At 42.8% G+C, this 16,539-nt stretch overlaps 1 protein-coding gene across 1 annotated transcript in view; it reads left to right on the forward strand.

Moving 5' to 3' along the window:
- The first annotated feature begins 295 nt into the window (after positions 1-295).
- RBPJ (recombination signal binding protein for immunoglobulin kappa J region) overlaps positions 296-16,539 on the forward strand; it is a 269,801-nt gene continuing 253,557 nt past the window's right edge. The window contains exon 1 of the mRNA XM_055385548.2: positions 296-416. Within this exon, the coding sequence (XP_055241523.1) occupies positions 340-416 (77 nt within the window). The 5' untranslated portion in view covers positions 296-339. The remainder of the gene's footprint in view (positions 417-16,539) is intronic.

Here is a 16,539-nt window from a genome sequence, read left to right on the forward strand (position 1 = left end):
TTATTTCCTTTTTCCCTTGGTGATTTGTTTTGCATGCTGCTATTAGTAAAAATCAGGCCTCTGATTTCAGGATAAGCCAAGGAAAAAGAAGAAGCAATAAATATTAATTTATGTTGGTCTTTACAGATACCCTTTGTAATCAAAGCACATCCAAATCCTCTACCCCACAAAAAAAAAAAAAAAAAAAAAAAAAAAAAAAAAAAACTTGTGTCTGCATTTTTTCCCTTAGAGAGAGAGAATGTTGAATCTCTTCCTCTTCATTTTGACATTTTTACTTCCTTTGTTGCCAGGCAAAGTGGCCACCAGATTGGGTGGAAGGGGCTCTTCCTACGGCATTTCATGACTGAGCCTCCAAGAACAACCTGTATTGAGTTTCTCTTTGAGATGATTGGACTGCTCTATCCAGCATCACTGAGGTAAGTGAATTCTCTAATGAGTTATTTATGTTATGTTGCCCATAAAAATACTTAACATGCTTTAGTTCGTGACTTATGAATAAGTAAATTGCTTTTTGCTACTGCCACCTCAAGGGGTAACAAGTTAACCAACTCCTTTACCATTGAAATCTCTGCATGGTAGTGTTCTGGTTATACTGCCTTCTTTCTGATAAGGCCTTAGATCACTCAGCAGATGATCCGGCCTAGGCTGCAAAAGATAAGCTGTGCCGTCCTAGGACAAGATGCTTTTCCCCGTGCCTCCAGACCGGTAACACTCCTTCCTTCTTAGGACCTTTCATGTCTCCTCATAGTTTTCTAACTCCATACTTTCTTTTATGTGCCCTTGCAGAGAAACAAAAAGAATTTTCTAGAATCAAAAACATCTATAGTCCCTCTAGGTATTTACATTTTTAGATGTTTTCTTTTAAATAAGCTCCTCCGAAAATGCTTCTGTTGGTAGGTGATACTGATCACGTTGGTTGTTTATCTGAAAGCAGGATGTTGTCTCGAAACCCACCACTGGGATTTTCAGGGACAGAGAAAGGCCCACAACATACCAGCTGTCTTCAACATTGTAATTTAGCTGAAAGACAACAGAAATGTTCATGCATGCGTTTATTCACTTGTACATACATACACTATTTATTCACTTATACATTACATATACATTACAATAGTATGTATACTATTCACTTATACATACACTTCTACACCTATACACTATTATTGAGTGCCTGCTGTATATTAGGTATTTAAGAAACAATACAAGTGGTTTCTGAGCTCTGAGCTCTGGCTCTCAGAGCAGGGGCCAAGGAATGGAGTTATGACAGAAGGGTCACAAGTCCCCATATACCACAAGCACTGTCTGCCAATTTTTATTCTCTTCTTATTCGTGCACTCACTTGACAAATATCTACTGCATGTCTACAACATGGCTGGTAGAATAATGTTTCACACATGCCTGTGTATTTTCCAAAAGTACTTGGATGCAGTTGTGATCAATTAAATATAAGTCCATTTGAAAGTTTTACTGAAACTTTTAATGTTCTTTTGTCATTATTTTCTCAGCCAATGGATTCCAAAAGTTCATTGTTGTCATAGAACTGCACAAAAAGTTAAAAATGTGTTTTTCTACTGGAAAATGGGGGGGACCGTCTGCTAGTTCTGTATCAGAAGCCTAATGCAGAATTCACAGCAATTCCAGAAGGTGTGGGGTTTTGTAGACCACCAGAAGTCTAGAGGCCAGAAAACCAGGGAGGCCTGGGGAAGCTCAGAAAGGATTTAACTAGTTTTTATGCATAACTTAGACAAATGCCCTTTTCATACCATAGACAAACAATGGACTAGTTAAATACATATAGTGTAGTATTCTACTGTATTTAGCTAGTATAGTATTTAACTACAGTATAATATTATACTGTATTGAACTAGTCTTTATGTTTGTCTATGGAATGAAAAGGGCACTGCTCTTTATTATGCAAAAAAATTCTCTTTTAAAATAATTTAATGACTAATTAGATTATGTCATTATTACCTCTTATATATGATAAATAGTACAGAAATGTGGACATCCAATCTCAGCCTTACTAAACAATCCTGATTATTTGGCTCCATTTCTGCAGTTTAGCTTTTTCTAAAGCAAAATACGCTATAATTATCTATGCTGATGGTTCTTTATACCTTTCAAAGTGCCTTCCCTATATACTGTTTTGTTGAATGTCACCAAAACTATGAGATATGGACAGGACAGGAATCACCGTCCTCATTTCATAGATGAAGTTACAGATGTTAGTGATAGAATTCCATGGATGAATTATGCAGATACAAAATAGGCAAGGGTTACCTAGGTAAGATGGCCAGAAAAATGGATTATGAATAAATGTAAAATGATTCTAGGATATATAATCTGAATGAGGGAAGGGGGAGGGAAGCTAGAATCCTTTTCTTCTATTGGACATCGTTCAAGTTCTAAGACCACCATGCTCACTTTAAATTCCCATCATTAATAATGAAGTAAAGATATTTTAAGGGGGTCCAGAAAAAATATATATTTTTTCATTTTTTTTCTTTTTTTTTTATTATCATTATACTTTAAGTTTTAGGGTACATGTGCACAATGTGCAGGTTAGTTACATATGTATACATGTGCTATGCTGGTGTGCTGCACCCATTAACTCATCATTTAGCATTAGGTATATCTCCTAATGCTATCCCTCCCCTCTCCCCCCACCCCACAACAGTCCCCAGAGTGTGATGTTCCCCTTCCTGTGTCCATGTGATCTCATTGTTCAATTCCCATCTATGAGTGAGAACATGCGGTGTTTGGTTTTTTGTCCTTGCGATAGTATACTGAGAATGATGATTTCCAATTTCATCCATGTCCCTACAAAGGACATGAACTCATCATTTTTTATGGCTGCATAGTATTCCATGGTGTATATGTGCCACATTTTCTTAATCCAGTCTATCATTGTTGGACATTTGGGTTGGTTCCAAGTCTTTGCTATTGTGAATAGTGCCACAGTAAACATACGTGTGCATGTGTCTTTATAGCAGCATGATTTATAGTCCTTTGGGTATATACCCAGTAATGGGATGGCTGGGTCAAATGGTATTTCTAGTTCTAGATCCCTGAGGAATCGCCACACTGACTTCCACAATGGTTGAACTAGTTTACAGTCCCACCAACAGTGTAAAAGTGTTCCTATTTCTCCACATCCTCTCCAGCACCTGTTGTTTCCTGACTTTTTAATGATCCTCATTCTAACTGGTGTGAGATGGTGTCTCATTGTGGTTTTGATTTGCATTTCTCTGATGGCCAGTGATGATGAGCATTTTTTCATGTGTCTTTTGGCTGCATAAATGTCTTCTTTTGAGAAGTGTCTGTTCATATCCTTTGCCCACTTTTTGATGGGGTTGTTTGTTTTTTTCTTGTAAATTTGTTTGAGTTCATTGTAGATTCTGGATATTAGCCCTATGTCAGATGAGTAGGTTGTGAAAATTTTCTTCCATTTTGTAGGTTGCCTGTTCACTCTGATGGTAGTTTGTTTTGCTGTGCAGAAGCTCTTTAGTTTAATTAGATCCTATTTGTCAATTTTGGTTCATTGCCATTCCTTTTGGTGTTTTAGACATGGGCCTTGCCCATGCCTATGTCCTGAATGGTAATGCCTGGGTTTTCTTCTAGGGTTTTTATGGTTTTAGGTCTAACGTTTAAGTCTTTAATCCATCTTGAATTAATGTTTGTATAAGGTGTAAGGAAGAGATCCAATTTCAGCTTTCTACATATGGCTAGCCAGTTTTCCCAGCACCATTTATTAAATAGGGACTCCTTTCCCCATTGCTTGTTTTTCTCAGGTTTGTCAAAGATCAGATAGTTGTAGATATGTGGCATTATTTCTGAGGGCTCTGTTCTGTTCCATTGATCTATATCTCTGTTTTGGTATCAGTACCATGCTGTTTTGGTTACTGTAGCCTTGTAGTATAGTTTGAAGTCAGGTAGCGTGATGCCTCCAGCTTTGTTCTTTTGGCTTAGGATTGACTTGGCGATGCGGGCTCTTTTTTGGTTCCATATGAACTTTAAAGTAGTTTTTTCCAATTCTGTGAAGAAAGTCATTGGTAGCTTGATGGGGATGGCATTGAACCTATCAATTACCTTGGGCAGTGTGGCCATTTTCATGATATTGATTCTTCCTACCCATGAGCAGGGAATGTTCTTCCATTTGTTTGTATCCTCTTTTATTTCATTGAGCAGTGGTTTGTAGTTCTCCTTGAAGAGGTCCTTCACGTCCCTTGTAAGTTGGATTCCTAAGTATTTTATTCTCTTTGAAGCAATTGTGAATGGGAGTTCACTCATGATTTGGCTCTCTGTTTGTCTGTTATTGGTGTATAAGAATGCTTGTGATTTTTGTACATTAATTTTGTATCCTGAGACTTTGCTGAAGTTGCTTATCAGCTTAAGGAGATTTTGGGCTGAGACAATGGGGTTTTCTAGATATACAATCATGTCATCTGCAAACAGGGACAATTTGACTTCCTCTTTTCCTAATTGAATACCCTTTATTTCCTTCTCCTGCCTAATTGCCCTGGCCAGAACTTCCAACACTATGTTGAATAGGAGTGGTGAGAGAGGGCATCCCTGTCTTGTGCCAATTTTCAAAGGGAATGCTTCCAGTTTTTGCCCATTCAGTATGATATTGGCTGTGGGTTTGTCATAGATAGCTCTTATTATTAGAGACTAGGATTGCAACCCATGCCTTTTTTTGTTTTCCATTTGCTTGGTAGATCTTCCTCCATCCTTTTATTTTGAGCCTATGTGTGTCTCTGCACGTGAGATGGGTTTCCTGAATACAGCACACTGATGGGTCTTGACTCTTTATCCAATTTGCCAGTCTGTGTCTTTTAATTGGAGCATTTAGTCCATTTACATTTAAAGTTAATATTGTTATGTGTGAATTTGATCCTGTCATTATGATGTTAGCTGGTTATTTTGCTCGTTAGTTGATGCAGTTTCTTCCTAGTCTCGATGGTCTTTACATTTTGGCATGATTTTGCAGCAGCTGGTACAAGTTGTGCCTTTCCGTGTTTAGTGCTTCCTTCAGGAGCTCTTGTAGGGCAGGCCTGGTGGTGACAAAATCTCTCAGCATTTGCTTGTCTGTAAAATATTTTATTTCTCCTTCACTTATGAAGCTTAGTTTGGCTGGATATGAAATTCTGGGTTGTAAATTCTTTTCTTTAAGAATGTTGAATATTGGCCCCCACTCTCTTCTGGCTTGTAGAGTTTCTGCCAAGAGATCCGCTGTTAGTCTGATGGGCTTCCCTTTGTGGGTAACCCGACCTTTCTCTCTGGCTGCCCTTAATATTTTTTCCTTCATTTCAACTTTGGTGAATCTGACAATTATGTGTCTTGGAGTTGCTCTTCTCGAGGAATATCTTTGTGGTGTTCTCTGTATTTCCTGAATCTGAATGTTGGCCTGCCTTGCTAGATTGGGGAAGTTCTCCTGGATAATATCCTGCAGTGTTTTCCAACTTGGTTCCATTCTCCCCGTCACTTTCAGGTACACTAATCAGACGCAGATTTGGTCTTTTCACATAGTCCCATATTTCTTGGAGGCTTTGTTCGTTTCTTTTTATTCTTTTTTCTCTGAACTTCCCTTCTCACTTCATTTCATTCATTTCATCTTCCATCGCTGATACCTTTTCTTCCAGTTGATCGCATCGGCTCCTGAGGCTTCTGCATTCTTCACGTAGTTCTCGAGCCTTGGCTTTCAGCTCCATCAGCTCCTTTAAGCACTTCTCTGTATTCGTTATTCTAGTTATACATTCGTCTAAATTTTTTTCAAAGTTTTCAACTTCCTTGCCTTTGGTTTGAATTTCCTCCTGTAGCTCAGAGTAGTTTGATCATCTGAAGCCTTCTTCTCTCAACTCCTCAAAGTCATTCTCTGTCCAGCTTTGTTATGTTGCTGGTGAGGAACTGCGTTCCTTTGGAGGAGGAGAGGTGCTCTGCTTTTTAGAGTTTCCAGTTTTTCTGCTCTGTTTTTTCCCTATCTTTGTGGTTTTATCTACTTTTGGTCTTTGATGATGGTGATGTACAGATGGGTTTTTGGTGTGGATGTCCTTTCTGTTTGTTAGTTTTCCTTCTAACAGTCAGGACCCTCAGCTGCAGGTCTGTTGGAGTTTGCTAGAGGTCCACTCCAGACCCTGTTTGCCTGGGTATCAGCAGCAGTGTCTGCAGAACCGCGGATTTTCATGATCCGCAAATGCTGCTGTCTGATCGTTCCTCTGGAAGTTTTGTCTCAGAGGAGTACCTGGCCGTGTGAGGTATCAGTCTGCCCCTACTGGGGGGTGCCTCCCAGTTAGGCTGCTCGGGGGTCAGGGGTCAGAAACCCACCTGAGGAGGCAGTCTGCCCGTTCTCAGATCTCCAGCTGCATGCTGGGAGAACCACTGCTCTACTCAAAGCTGTCAGACAGGGACATTTAAGTCTGCAGAGGTTACTGCTGACTTTTTGTTTGTCTGTGCCCTGCCCCCAGAGGTGGAGCCTACAGAGGCAGGCAGGCCTCCTTGAGCTGTGGTGGGCTCCACCCAGTTCGAGCTTCCTGGCTTTTTTGTTTACCTAAGCGAGCCTGGGCAATGGTGGGCGCCCCTCCCCTGGCCTCGCTGCCGCCTTGCAGTTTGATCTCAGACTGCTGTGCTAGCAATCAGTGAGACTCCGTGGGCGTAGGACCCTCCAAGCCATGTGCGGGATATAATCTCCTGGTGTGCCATTTCCTAAGCCCGTCAGAAAAGCGCAGTATTTGGGTGGGAGTGGCCCGATTTTCCAGGTGCCGTCTGTCACCCCTTTCCTTGACCAGGAAAGGGAACTCCCTGACCCCTTGCACTTCCCAAGTGAGGCAATGCCTCGCCCTGCTTCGGCTGGCGCACGGTGCGCTGCACCTACTGTCCTGTGCCCACTGTCTGGCACTCCCTAGTGAGATGAACCCGGTACCTCAGATGGAAATGCAGAAATCACCCGTCTTCTGCGTCGCTCACACTGGGAGCTTTAGACCGGAGCTGTTCCTATTCGGCCATCTTGGCTTCTCTAAAAATATATATATTTTCAAAAGAATGGAAAATAGGCCAGTCATGGTGGCTCCTGCCTATAATCCCAGGGCTTTGGGAGGCCGAGGCAGGTGGATTGCTTGAGCCCAGAAATTTGAGACCAGCCTGCGCAACATGGCAAAACTCTGTCTCTACAAAAAATACAAAAATTAGCTGGGTATTGTGGTGCATGCCTGAAGTCCCAGCTACTTGGGAGGCTGGGGTGGAAGGATCACTTGAGCCAGGGAGGTCAAGGCTGCAGTGAGCCTTGCAGTGCCACTGCACTCCAGCCTGGGCAACAGAGTAAGGCCCTGTCTAAAAAAAAAAAAAAAAGGAATGGAAAGAAAATCCAGAAAAGAAAATCTCAGAAGCAGAAGGATACAAACAGGAAAATTTAAGAGCAGTTAAGTGAGATGTAAGTTGGCTGAATGTGATTCAACCAACCAGTAATTTTTGTTAACTGTGTTTTCATGAAATGATAATTTATGCGACCTTAAGAAATAAGATTAAATGATATTGGCTCTCATTTTAGGTGATGCATATTTAAGCAATAGGCAGCACTATCAAAAAACAGGCTTGGGTTTGAATTTTGCCTTCAGTACATGTCAGCCATCAGACAAATCTTAATGCTTAATCTTTCTGAACTTCAATTTTTCCATCTCTAAACTGAGGATGATAATGCCTCCTTTACACAATTGCTTCAAGGATTAGAGGCATTGTATGCAAAGCACCTAGTAAGGTGCCATGTAGCAGAAACTCAGCTAGGGGTGGCTGTTGTTTTGGCTGGTGGTGGTGGTTTATATTAATATGTGATCTTGTGGCTTGAGCATTAGACTAGGAGTCAAAGGACCTGTGTTTGCGCCGTGCCTCTTCCATTTAGTAATGAGATATTGTTGAAGATATTTAGACGTATTCATCCTTAATCTCATCACTTGTAAAAATGAGTATAATTTCTCTTCCTATTTTTGTTTTGAGTTTCACATGAAATATTTCTTAAATATAAATGTCATATAAAATAGAATATCACTACCACTAAGTCCTTGAAAACTAATCGCCTAGGTTAAAACATAGACATGTCACTGTACAGTATACAAGGTATCACTGTAATGAGAATATGGGGTAGAATTTTATCTATATTTTCAGAAGTCCTGCACAATAAAAAAAAGTCTCAAATTAGTTGAGCATGGTAGCATGTTCCTATAGTCCCAGCTACTTGAGAGGCTGAGACAGGAGGATCTTTTGAGCCCCAAGAGTTAGAGGCTGCAGTGAGCTGTGATTGTGCACTCCAGCCTGGGTGACAGAGTGAGACAAATTTCAAATTAAAACAAGAAATGTATAGTTAGCATAAAGGAATAATTCTCAATTTTAAGGAAGAGGACACATTTGAACAGGCTTACGATAGTCACAAAGGACTGTCCACTCCTGGGTGACATCAGAAAGGATCAACTGCCATCTGTCCGGGTCCTTTATTAGAGCATCCAAGATTCGTAAAGCTCAGAGGGAGTAGAGATAGTACAGCCACCCGCTGTGTGACAGAAGAGGAAACTGAGGCCCAGAGAAGTGCAGTGACTTCATCACAAGGCCACCACAGCAAAAGGGGGCTGAGGAGTGGACCTGCCACCTGCCCCTGTCATCAGCATGACTACACTGTTAGGTCTGTTCTGATGTATATGCCATGGGCTTTAGGTCTCTGGATCCGGTAAGTGGGAAATACTGGAGAGCAAATCCAAGGCTGCCTGCTAAGCTGGAGGTTAAAATCGCCCCAGACTGTTTCAGTGTAAGGCCGGAGGGCATCGAAGGCTGGAAATCCACATCGTAAAGCTCCTTCCATCCTTGTGCATTGATGATATCATCCAGGAAATATTTCAACAACATGGATGGAACTAAATGTCTTGCCAGGTGGTAGCTCGTGATATATACAGACAGCCCCTGAGTCACAAAGAAAGACTACAGAGGTCCCATACATACAAACAGCTGCCGCCATCCGCCTGGCCCCCACCACCCTGCAGCTGCCGTGGGCTGTGTGAAAAAAATTAAAAAAGAAAGAAAGAGATAGAAAAAAAATTTGGACCACTTGCAGATTCCGCACATTCAGAGGCAGAGGAAGGGGAAAAGCTGTGGAAACAGGAACAGCATAAGGGAATAGACTCTTAGGATAAATTTTCTGCCATGGGTGATCTAGCAGCAATCCCCTCTGTCTTAGCCCTGAAAAGTCTCCTCCTGGGAATAACTGTCCTTTCCTATCCACACTGCCAGAAATTTTATCAATGTAGCGTTCTTTCCTCAAAAGCCTTTTTGGAATAAAGAAAGCGGGGAATAAATCATAATTAATTTTAACTTACCATTAGAAATCTCTTTTGGAATGTCACTCTCCTTTATAATAATTAATATCTACCTCATGGGGTTGCTGTGAAGACAAACTGGACTTTTAAAGTCCTTAGAACTGTGCCCGATAGATGGTATAACTCTGAGAAGTGTTATAAAAGCACTAGCTCTCTAGATAATTACAATGATTCCCATTTTACAGATGAGAGAACTGAGGTTGAGAGAAGTCACATTACTCTGCCTAGACTACATAACTTATATGTAGAACTGGGATTCAAATCCAGGTCTGTCTTTCAATCCCACAATCCTAACCACTGTGCTACACATAGTCATATGCCTGGCTTTGGAGGTGGGGGCAAGTGAAAAGACATTAGGGGCAGTCGTTCACAGCTTAGCAAGAATTAACTGTCAGATTGTTTTCCTACTGAAAATCAACTGAGCTCAGCCACACTCAGAAAATGGGAATTTTGTTGAGTGAGCAGGACAAGTAGGTTATTTGGAAAAGAATTGGGGTAAGGGACTACAGTAGGGTATGTTGGGATTTTTTCTTTCTTTTTTTCTTTTTTTGAGACAGAGTCTTGCTCTGTTGCCCAGGCTGGAGTGCAGTGGTATGATCTCGGCTCACTGCAACCTCCATCTCCCAGGTTTGAGTGATTCTCCTGCCTCAGCCTCCCGAATAGCTGGGACTATAGGCATGTGCCATCATGCCCGGCTAATTTTTGTATTTTTAGTGGAGATGGGGTTTCACCATGTTGGCCAGGCTGGTCTCGAACTCCTGACCTCAAGTGATCTGCCCACCTCGGCCTCCCAAAGTACTGGGATGACAGGCATGAGCCACCGCGCCCGGCTTGCAGTAGGTTTTGAGTAGGAAGTTTGGAGACAAAGATGCTCATAGGTGGGAGATGCAGACAAAAAAGGGCAATTTGGAGAAAGCTGAAAACCAACACTGACCTATGTGAAATTTTATTTACGTCTAACCTTACACCCAGGAGATGGGGAAGATTTCTATCTTTCATCCCACCCACGACTCCAGATAACTTGGTAGGCTACAAGATGGGTTAAATAAACTTTTGTGGGCTGGCTGGAAACATAACGCTTCCACTCCCATTTGTAATGCATTTCTTTGGGGAAATGCGTGCTGAGTTCCAAACAAATGACTTGTAATTTAATACAACATGTGTATACTCTGCATCTCCACGGGCTGGGCACTGGACTAGGTGCTGAGCATATTAAAATAAATAAAGCAAGGTCCCTGCCCTTGGGCAGCCGGAGCCCTGTGAAGGAGGGAGATGTGTGAGTAACTAAGAGACAACGTGATAAGCGCAATAGGAGAGGTGTGTACAAAGTACCGTAGGGAAGCACTGAGGAAGGAGACTGGGAAATTGCTTTTAAATGAACTTTTGGAATCCAACTCCTCTGAAAGCCGGTAGCTGCAAGCAATGCATTAGAAGTTACAGGAAGGACGCACTTACCATTTAGTACTGAATGAATTCATTCTTCAACAGGACGGTTGCTTGCTTTTTCCTTGGCAAGCCGTGGTATCAACACCTGTGTTTTTTCCCAAGAGGTGGGAGAAAGTGATGATTGCGTGGACTCTGAACTCAGCTCGGGCTTGAATCTGACTTTCACTTACTAGTGAGATGACCTTTACCTAAGTCTGCTTCCTTATCTCTAAAATGGGGCCAATGCGAATACCTTATTTCTAGAGCTTTGGGGAGGACTTCCTCTGGTGACTGACACGGCGTAAATTTCTCACTCAGCTCTGGCTACTGTTAACCGAATGATAAGGCAGGAATCCGTGGCTTCAAATAACTTCATGCGGTGGAGCTGTGTTTCAGAGACGTAGTTTTAAGTGATACACAGATGAGCATTTTTATTTTTACTTATTTATTTATTTGAGATGGAGTCTCACTCTGTTGCCCAAGCTGGAGTGCAGTGGTGTGATCTCACCTCACGGCAACCTCCGCCTCCCAGGTTCAAGCGATTCTCCTGTCTCAGCCTCCTGAGTAGCTGAGACTACAGGCACAAACCACTATGCCTGAATAATTTTTATATTTTTAGTAGAGATGGGGTTTCACTATGTTGGCAAGGCTGGTCTCGAACTCCTGACCTCAGGTGATCCGCCCAACTTGGCCTCCCAAAGTGCTAGGATTACAGGCTTGAGCCACTGCGCCCAGCCCAGATGAGCATTTTAAAATTTCAAAGCATATATTAATTTTCATATATTGAGGGAGAAATGTATATATATACACATATATGTACACATATATATGTGATCACATCAAACCGTAGATTTCATAAATATTGCTGCTTAAAATAAATTTTTCTTAGAAAATTATAGGAAATGAATTCACTTAAAGAAAGCTAGTAAAAAAGAGAAGGGAAAGGGATATGAGAAAAAGACATGGCAGAGATTTGGAAATGCAGCCTATGATGGCCCCTCTTCATGTGTTTTCTCATTGTAATGAAATCCAAAACTTTCCTCTATGACTCTGAGTAAAGGCACCATTTTCTAATGCCTGAACTAAAGGGAAAGTGCTTCTGAATAGCAGAAGAGAATGTCTTCTACAGAGCCATGCTTTCTTGGCCCCAGTTTCAATCCTGGTGGAAAAATTTCCTGAAGCCGACAACAGCTGAGCTCCCCGCCTGGAATTTGGATGCTCAGAGGAGGGAAATTATACCCTGAGGTTCTGAGGGCTCCTGGGCAGCTTGTGATGTGCATGTCTCGGGAGAGCAGACCTGCCATCTGCCCACCTCCACCCTACAAGCTGGGGGAGCTTGAGCTGGCGAGGGGATTTGAGTCTGGGGGAGGCAGCAGGGAGAAGCCACAAAGAGGGAGCAGAGAAACAAAGAAAGGAGCAGGAGTACAGACCCGCATCACACCGCAGGTTTCCTGCAAGTTGCAGGGAGGTTTCTGGGGCACCCAGTTACCTTTACCCCTTTTGTGTAAAAATCACCTCCAGGAAAGTCCCTGTTTCAAATGTGCACCACCGTGGCCTCCGAAGCCAATGGAATGATCATGCCTAGATGGGGTTTCCCTGGGGTTGGTGTCCCCGTTAGGGCTCCTTCTGACCCTGTGGTGTCACTCCCACTGACAGACCTACATGCAGCAAACACAGCGTGTTCAAGCACACACACCAAAGGACACTATTCTCCACGGTCTTTGAAGGTGTCCGTGAGGCAGAGGTTTAGCAGTGTGCCGGCGCTGTGTTTTGTACTCTCTTACTGTTATTGGGTAAATGCTCTCCCTAACTGAGCATCCTGACCTTCCCTCCACCCACCTGCTCACAGTCTTCATTCCCTCTGATATGCAAGGGGCAAGGTGTTAAGCACCTTCTGGGATCCACCCTAAGAGGGAAAGGTGCGGGGAAAAGTGAAATCACTGAGCCCCTGGGCAGGGCTTTCCGGTAAATCTCTTCATTTTAGCCTCAAAAATAGGGTTGTCAGATAAAATGCAGGACACCCAGTTAAACTGGAATGTTAGATAAACAACAAATAATTTTTTAGTGTAAGAATGTCCTTAACACTACATGGGACATACTTAAACAAACAAATAAAAAATTTGTTTATCTAACATTTCAGTTTAACTGGGTGTCTGTACTTTTCTTTGCTCAATCCAGCAACTATACTCAGAAACACCCCACTGAAGCTGGCTCTATTATTCCTATTTCAAAGGCAGGGAAGATGGGTCTTATGGAGACAAAGCAACTTGCTTGCAAGTGATAGAGCGGAGACGGGATTTTCAACCGGACTCACTGAGTTTAAAACCAGTGCTGGTTTCACAACACCACACAAGAATCCAAGTCTTAAAGTAAGGAGGTTGATGGGATGCTAATGGGGGAAACTGAGGCATGCTGTAAGGAATTTGGGGGGATTCCTGAATGCCTTGTTCAGAATGTAGCTAATCACTCAGTAAACAGCTGCTGGATGTAATTGAATTGAATTATCACCGTGCTTGCTAACTAAGACTGCTCCCCTCCTGTAAACACTCAAGAAAAGCCTTGTTTCTCATGCCCAGCTGATGTCCCCATTCAACACTATGCTTCAGCGCTTGGAGGCAGGCACTTCCCCACGTGTATAGGCAGTGGTAGATGAGATCATGGGACATAGCTCCAAGAGAAGCTTCGAGTCACATTACATTCATTTAACACAAGGAGGAAACCCACAAGGACTGAAGGAGTGGTCTGGCCCAAGGCGTAAGCCAGGCCTGTCTTGGCTGGACCACCTTCAGAGCTCAGCGTGTGCAGCCCAGTTGCCTTGCTTGAACCAGGCTGCCTTGCCAGACCTTAAAGATGTCTATCTGCACTTCAGTCAACATTCTTTTAGGGGTGCAGAAGCTGCAGTCATAGGGTGAGGGAAGGAGTGTCCTGCTAGAATCTTTTCTTGTCTAAAGATGAGATGATTCAATAAATGTAAAGTTGCCATGAGTCTGGTTTCTTTCCTTCTTAGACTTGTGACACTGTGAGTTTACACACAGGAATCTGGACTGGGTGTGTGCCGCTCCTATATATTCATAAGCCTTCATAAGCTCCTAGATATTCGTAAGCCTCCCGGGGAGAATTACTGTGACTTTGTGCATAGGAGAGCATCTCATCCTCCTCATCTTGAATTCAAGCCTTTCCCTCTAGCTCGTCACTGGAGGAGACATGAGAGGGTGAAGAGCAGTGAGGACCTAGGAAAGTGGTATCTAAAGAAAATGTGGGCTGGGCGCAGTGGCTCATGCCTGTAATCCCAATACTTTGGGAGGCCAAGGAGGGCAGATCACTTGAGGTCAGGAGTTCAAGACAAGCCTGGGCAACATGGTGAAACCCCATCTCTACTAAAAATACAAAAAATTAGCTGGGCCTAGTGTTGTGCACCTGTAGTCCCAGCTATTTGGGAGGCTGAGGTGGGAGGATCGCTTGAACCCGAGAGGTGGAGGTTGCAGTGAGCCAAGATTGCACCACTGCACTCCAGCCTGTGCAACAAAGGTGAGACCCTGTCTCAATAAAAAAAGAAAGAGAGAGAGAGAAAGAGAAGGAAAGAAAAAAAGAAAAGGAGAAAGAAAGAAAGGAAGGAAGAAAGAAAGAGAAAAATGTGAACCCAAATCCATCACCACTAAGAAAGTCAGCTACCTTGTAATCATTTTATTTTCTGATGATCAGAGTAATATATACTTATCTTAGAAAAGTTGCAAATGCTGAAAAGTAAAAAGAAAGCAATAAAAACAACCCATAATGCCATCATGCAGGGATATAACCTCTCCTAAAATTGTAGTATATTTTCTAAGTCTCTGTACATGTAATAAACACCATTGGCCTCGTACGTCATATGTGACTTTGTGTTCCACTTTTTGTTTTAACCTAACAAATCATAAACACTTCCCTCACATCATTAAAGACTCTGCAAAGAATCTTTATGACTTGGATGGATAGATTGAAAATGGCCACAATTTATTAGCCACTCTTGCTGAACATTTAGATTGTTTTCAGTGTTTTTCCAGGTAGAAATAATATAGCAGTGAACATCTCTGAAGACATTTTTATCAGACCATTGGCACATGGTCCCCCCATGTCTAGAATCTAATATAAAGTGGCATCTGATCTGACCCAAAGATATATCTTATGTTTTCTGTTTTACCATGCTCTGAAGAGCAGGTGTCTTCCAGAGGCCCCAGCAACCGAACTAGCTGGAGAACCACTGGACCCAGTTATAGAACAGGGACTCCATGGCCCCTTATCAAATGGAGGGGGCTCCAGTGCTGCAGAAGTCCCAGGCCCAGGCCGGGCACAGTGGCTCACACCTGTAATCCCAGCACTTTGGGAGGCCAAGGTGAATCGCTTGAAGCCAGTAGCAAGTCCCTGTCTGTACAAAAATTTTTTTTAATTAGCCAGGTGTGATGGTGCACGCCTGTGGTCCCAGCTTCTTGGGAGGCTGAGGTGGGAGGACTGCTTGAGCCCGGTAGGCAGAGATTGCAGTGGGCTGAGATCACACCAATGCACTTCAGCCTGGGTGACAGAGCAAGACCCCGTATCAAAAAAAAAAAGAAGTCCCAGACCCCCTTAGCCTCAGGCCAGAGTGCATGGGGCAGAGGAGGGGAGTGAGAGTGAAATCCCAGGAACAATTTTGAGAACCCACCATGCGATGTAATTCCACCGAGAACAGGATGCTCAAAGTCCACAGAACTGTGCCGTTTGGAATTTTTACAAAACCGTTGCTTGCTGATTTAGTTAATAATAATGTTGGTTTCCAAATTTTTTCTAAAAGGGAATCTTAAATGTTCTCCACTTGGACAGGGCTGGCTTAAAAATAAACAAATAAGTTATATAAGCCCAGTTTTGGAGGATGGGGTTTGGAAGCCAAGGTTCCTGTCTTGCGGTTGGGCCTCACGTGCGGCCTGCAGGGTGGAGAAGCAGGGGAGCTTTCCAGCCATCCCTGAAACCCAGCTGCTAATTGACGTCGCAACACTCACCAGGGACCCATGCAGCATGCATCCTGTGGTGCCTAGAAGACACTCCCAGTGGTTGGAAGATAGTGAAGAGTAACAAAAAAGCAAGCACAACCACTGGTAGCTGATGACAGACTCCTTTTTCCTTTACTCTCTCCTCCAGTGTTAGATGTTTTGAAAGGTTTCATGGTGTTATCCGAGAGCTGTCATCTTCTGCTTGAGATCTGGCTGCATTTTGGTGGGAAGTGAGATGATTACTGTGTTGTTTTTTTTTTTGAAATCTCCCCCAGAAAGAACCATGTCAGATTCCCCAAAGAATTACTACTGTGGATGGAGCCCCACTGTGGTCCCAGCTGTCATAGCCACTGCAAGGAACAGAAGAGGTCCGGGGCTCTGGTGGGCCCCAGAATCCCCCATGCATTCCTAGAGTAATATGAATAAGTGAACTGTCTCAAATGAGTCCATTCACGCAAGTACTTATGTAATGTAATGAGTGTGATCTTAGAAAGTAGGACAACGAACATATGAAAAAATGCTCAGTATTACTGATCATTAGAGAAATGCAAATCAAAACCACAATGAGTTACCGTCTCATACCAGTCAGAATGGCTATTACTAAAAAGTCAAAAAATAACAGATGCTGGCAATGTGGTGGAAGAAAGGGAACAGTTACACACTGTCAGTGGGAGTGTAAATTAGTTCAACCATTTTGGAAAGCAGTTTGGTGATTTCTCAAATGGCTAAAGACAAGAACTAGCATTCAACCCAGCAATACC

This window comes from Gorilla gorilla, chromosome 3, assembly GCF_029281585.2.
Source record: "Gorilla gorilla gorilla isolate KB3781 chromosome 3, NHGRI_mGorGor1-v2.1_pri, whole genome shotgun sequence".
In the NCBI taxonomy this organism is placed as follows: Eukaryota; Metazoa; Chordata; class Mammalia; order Primates; family Hominidae; genus Gorilla; species Gorilla gorilla.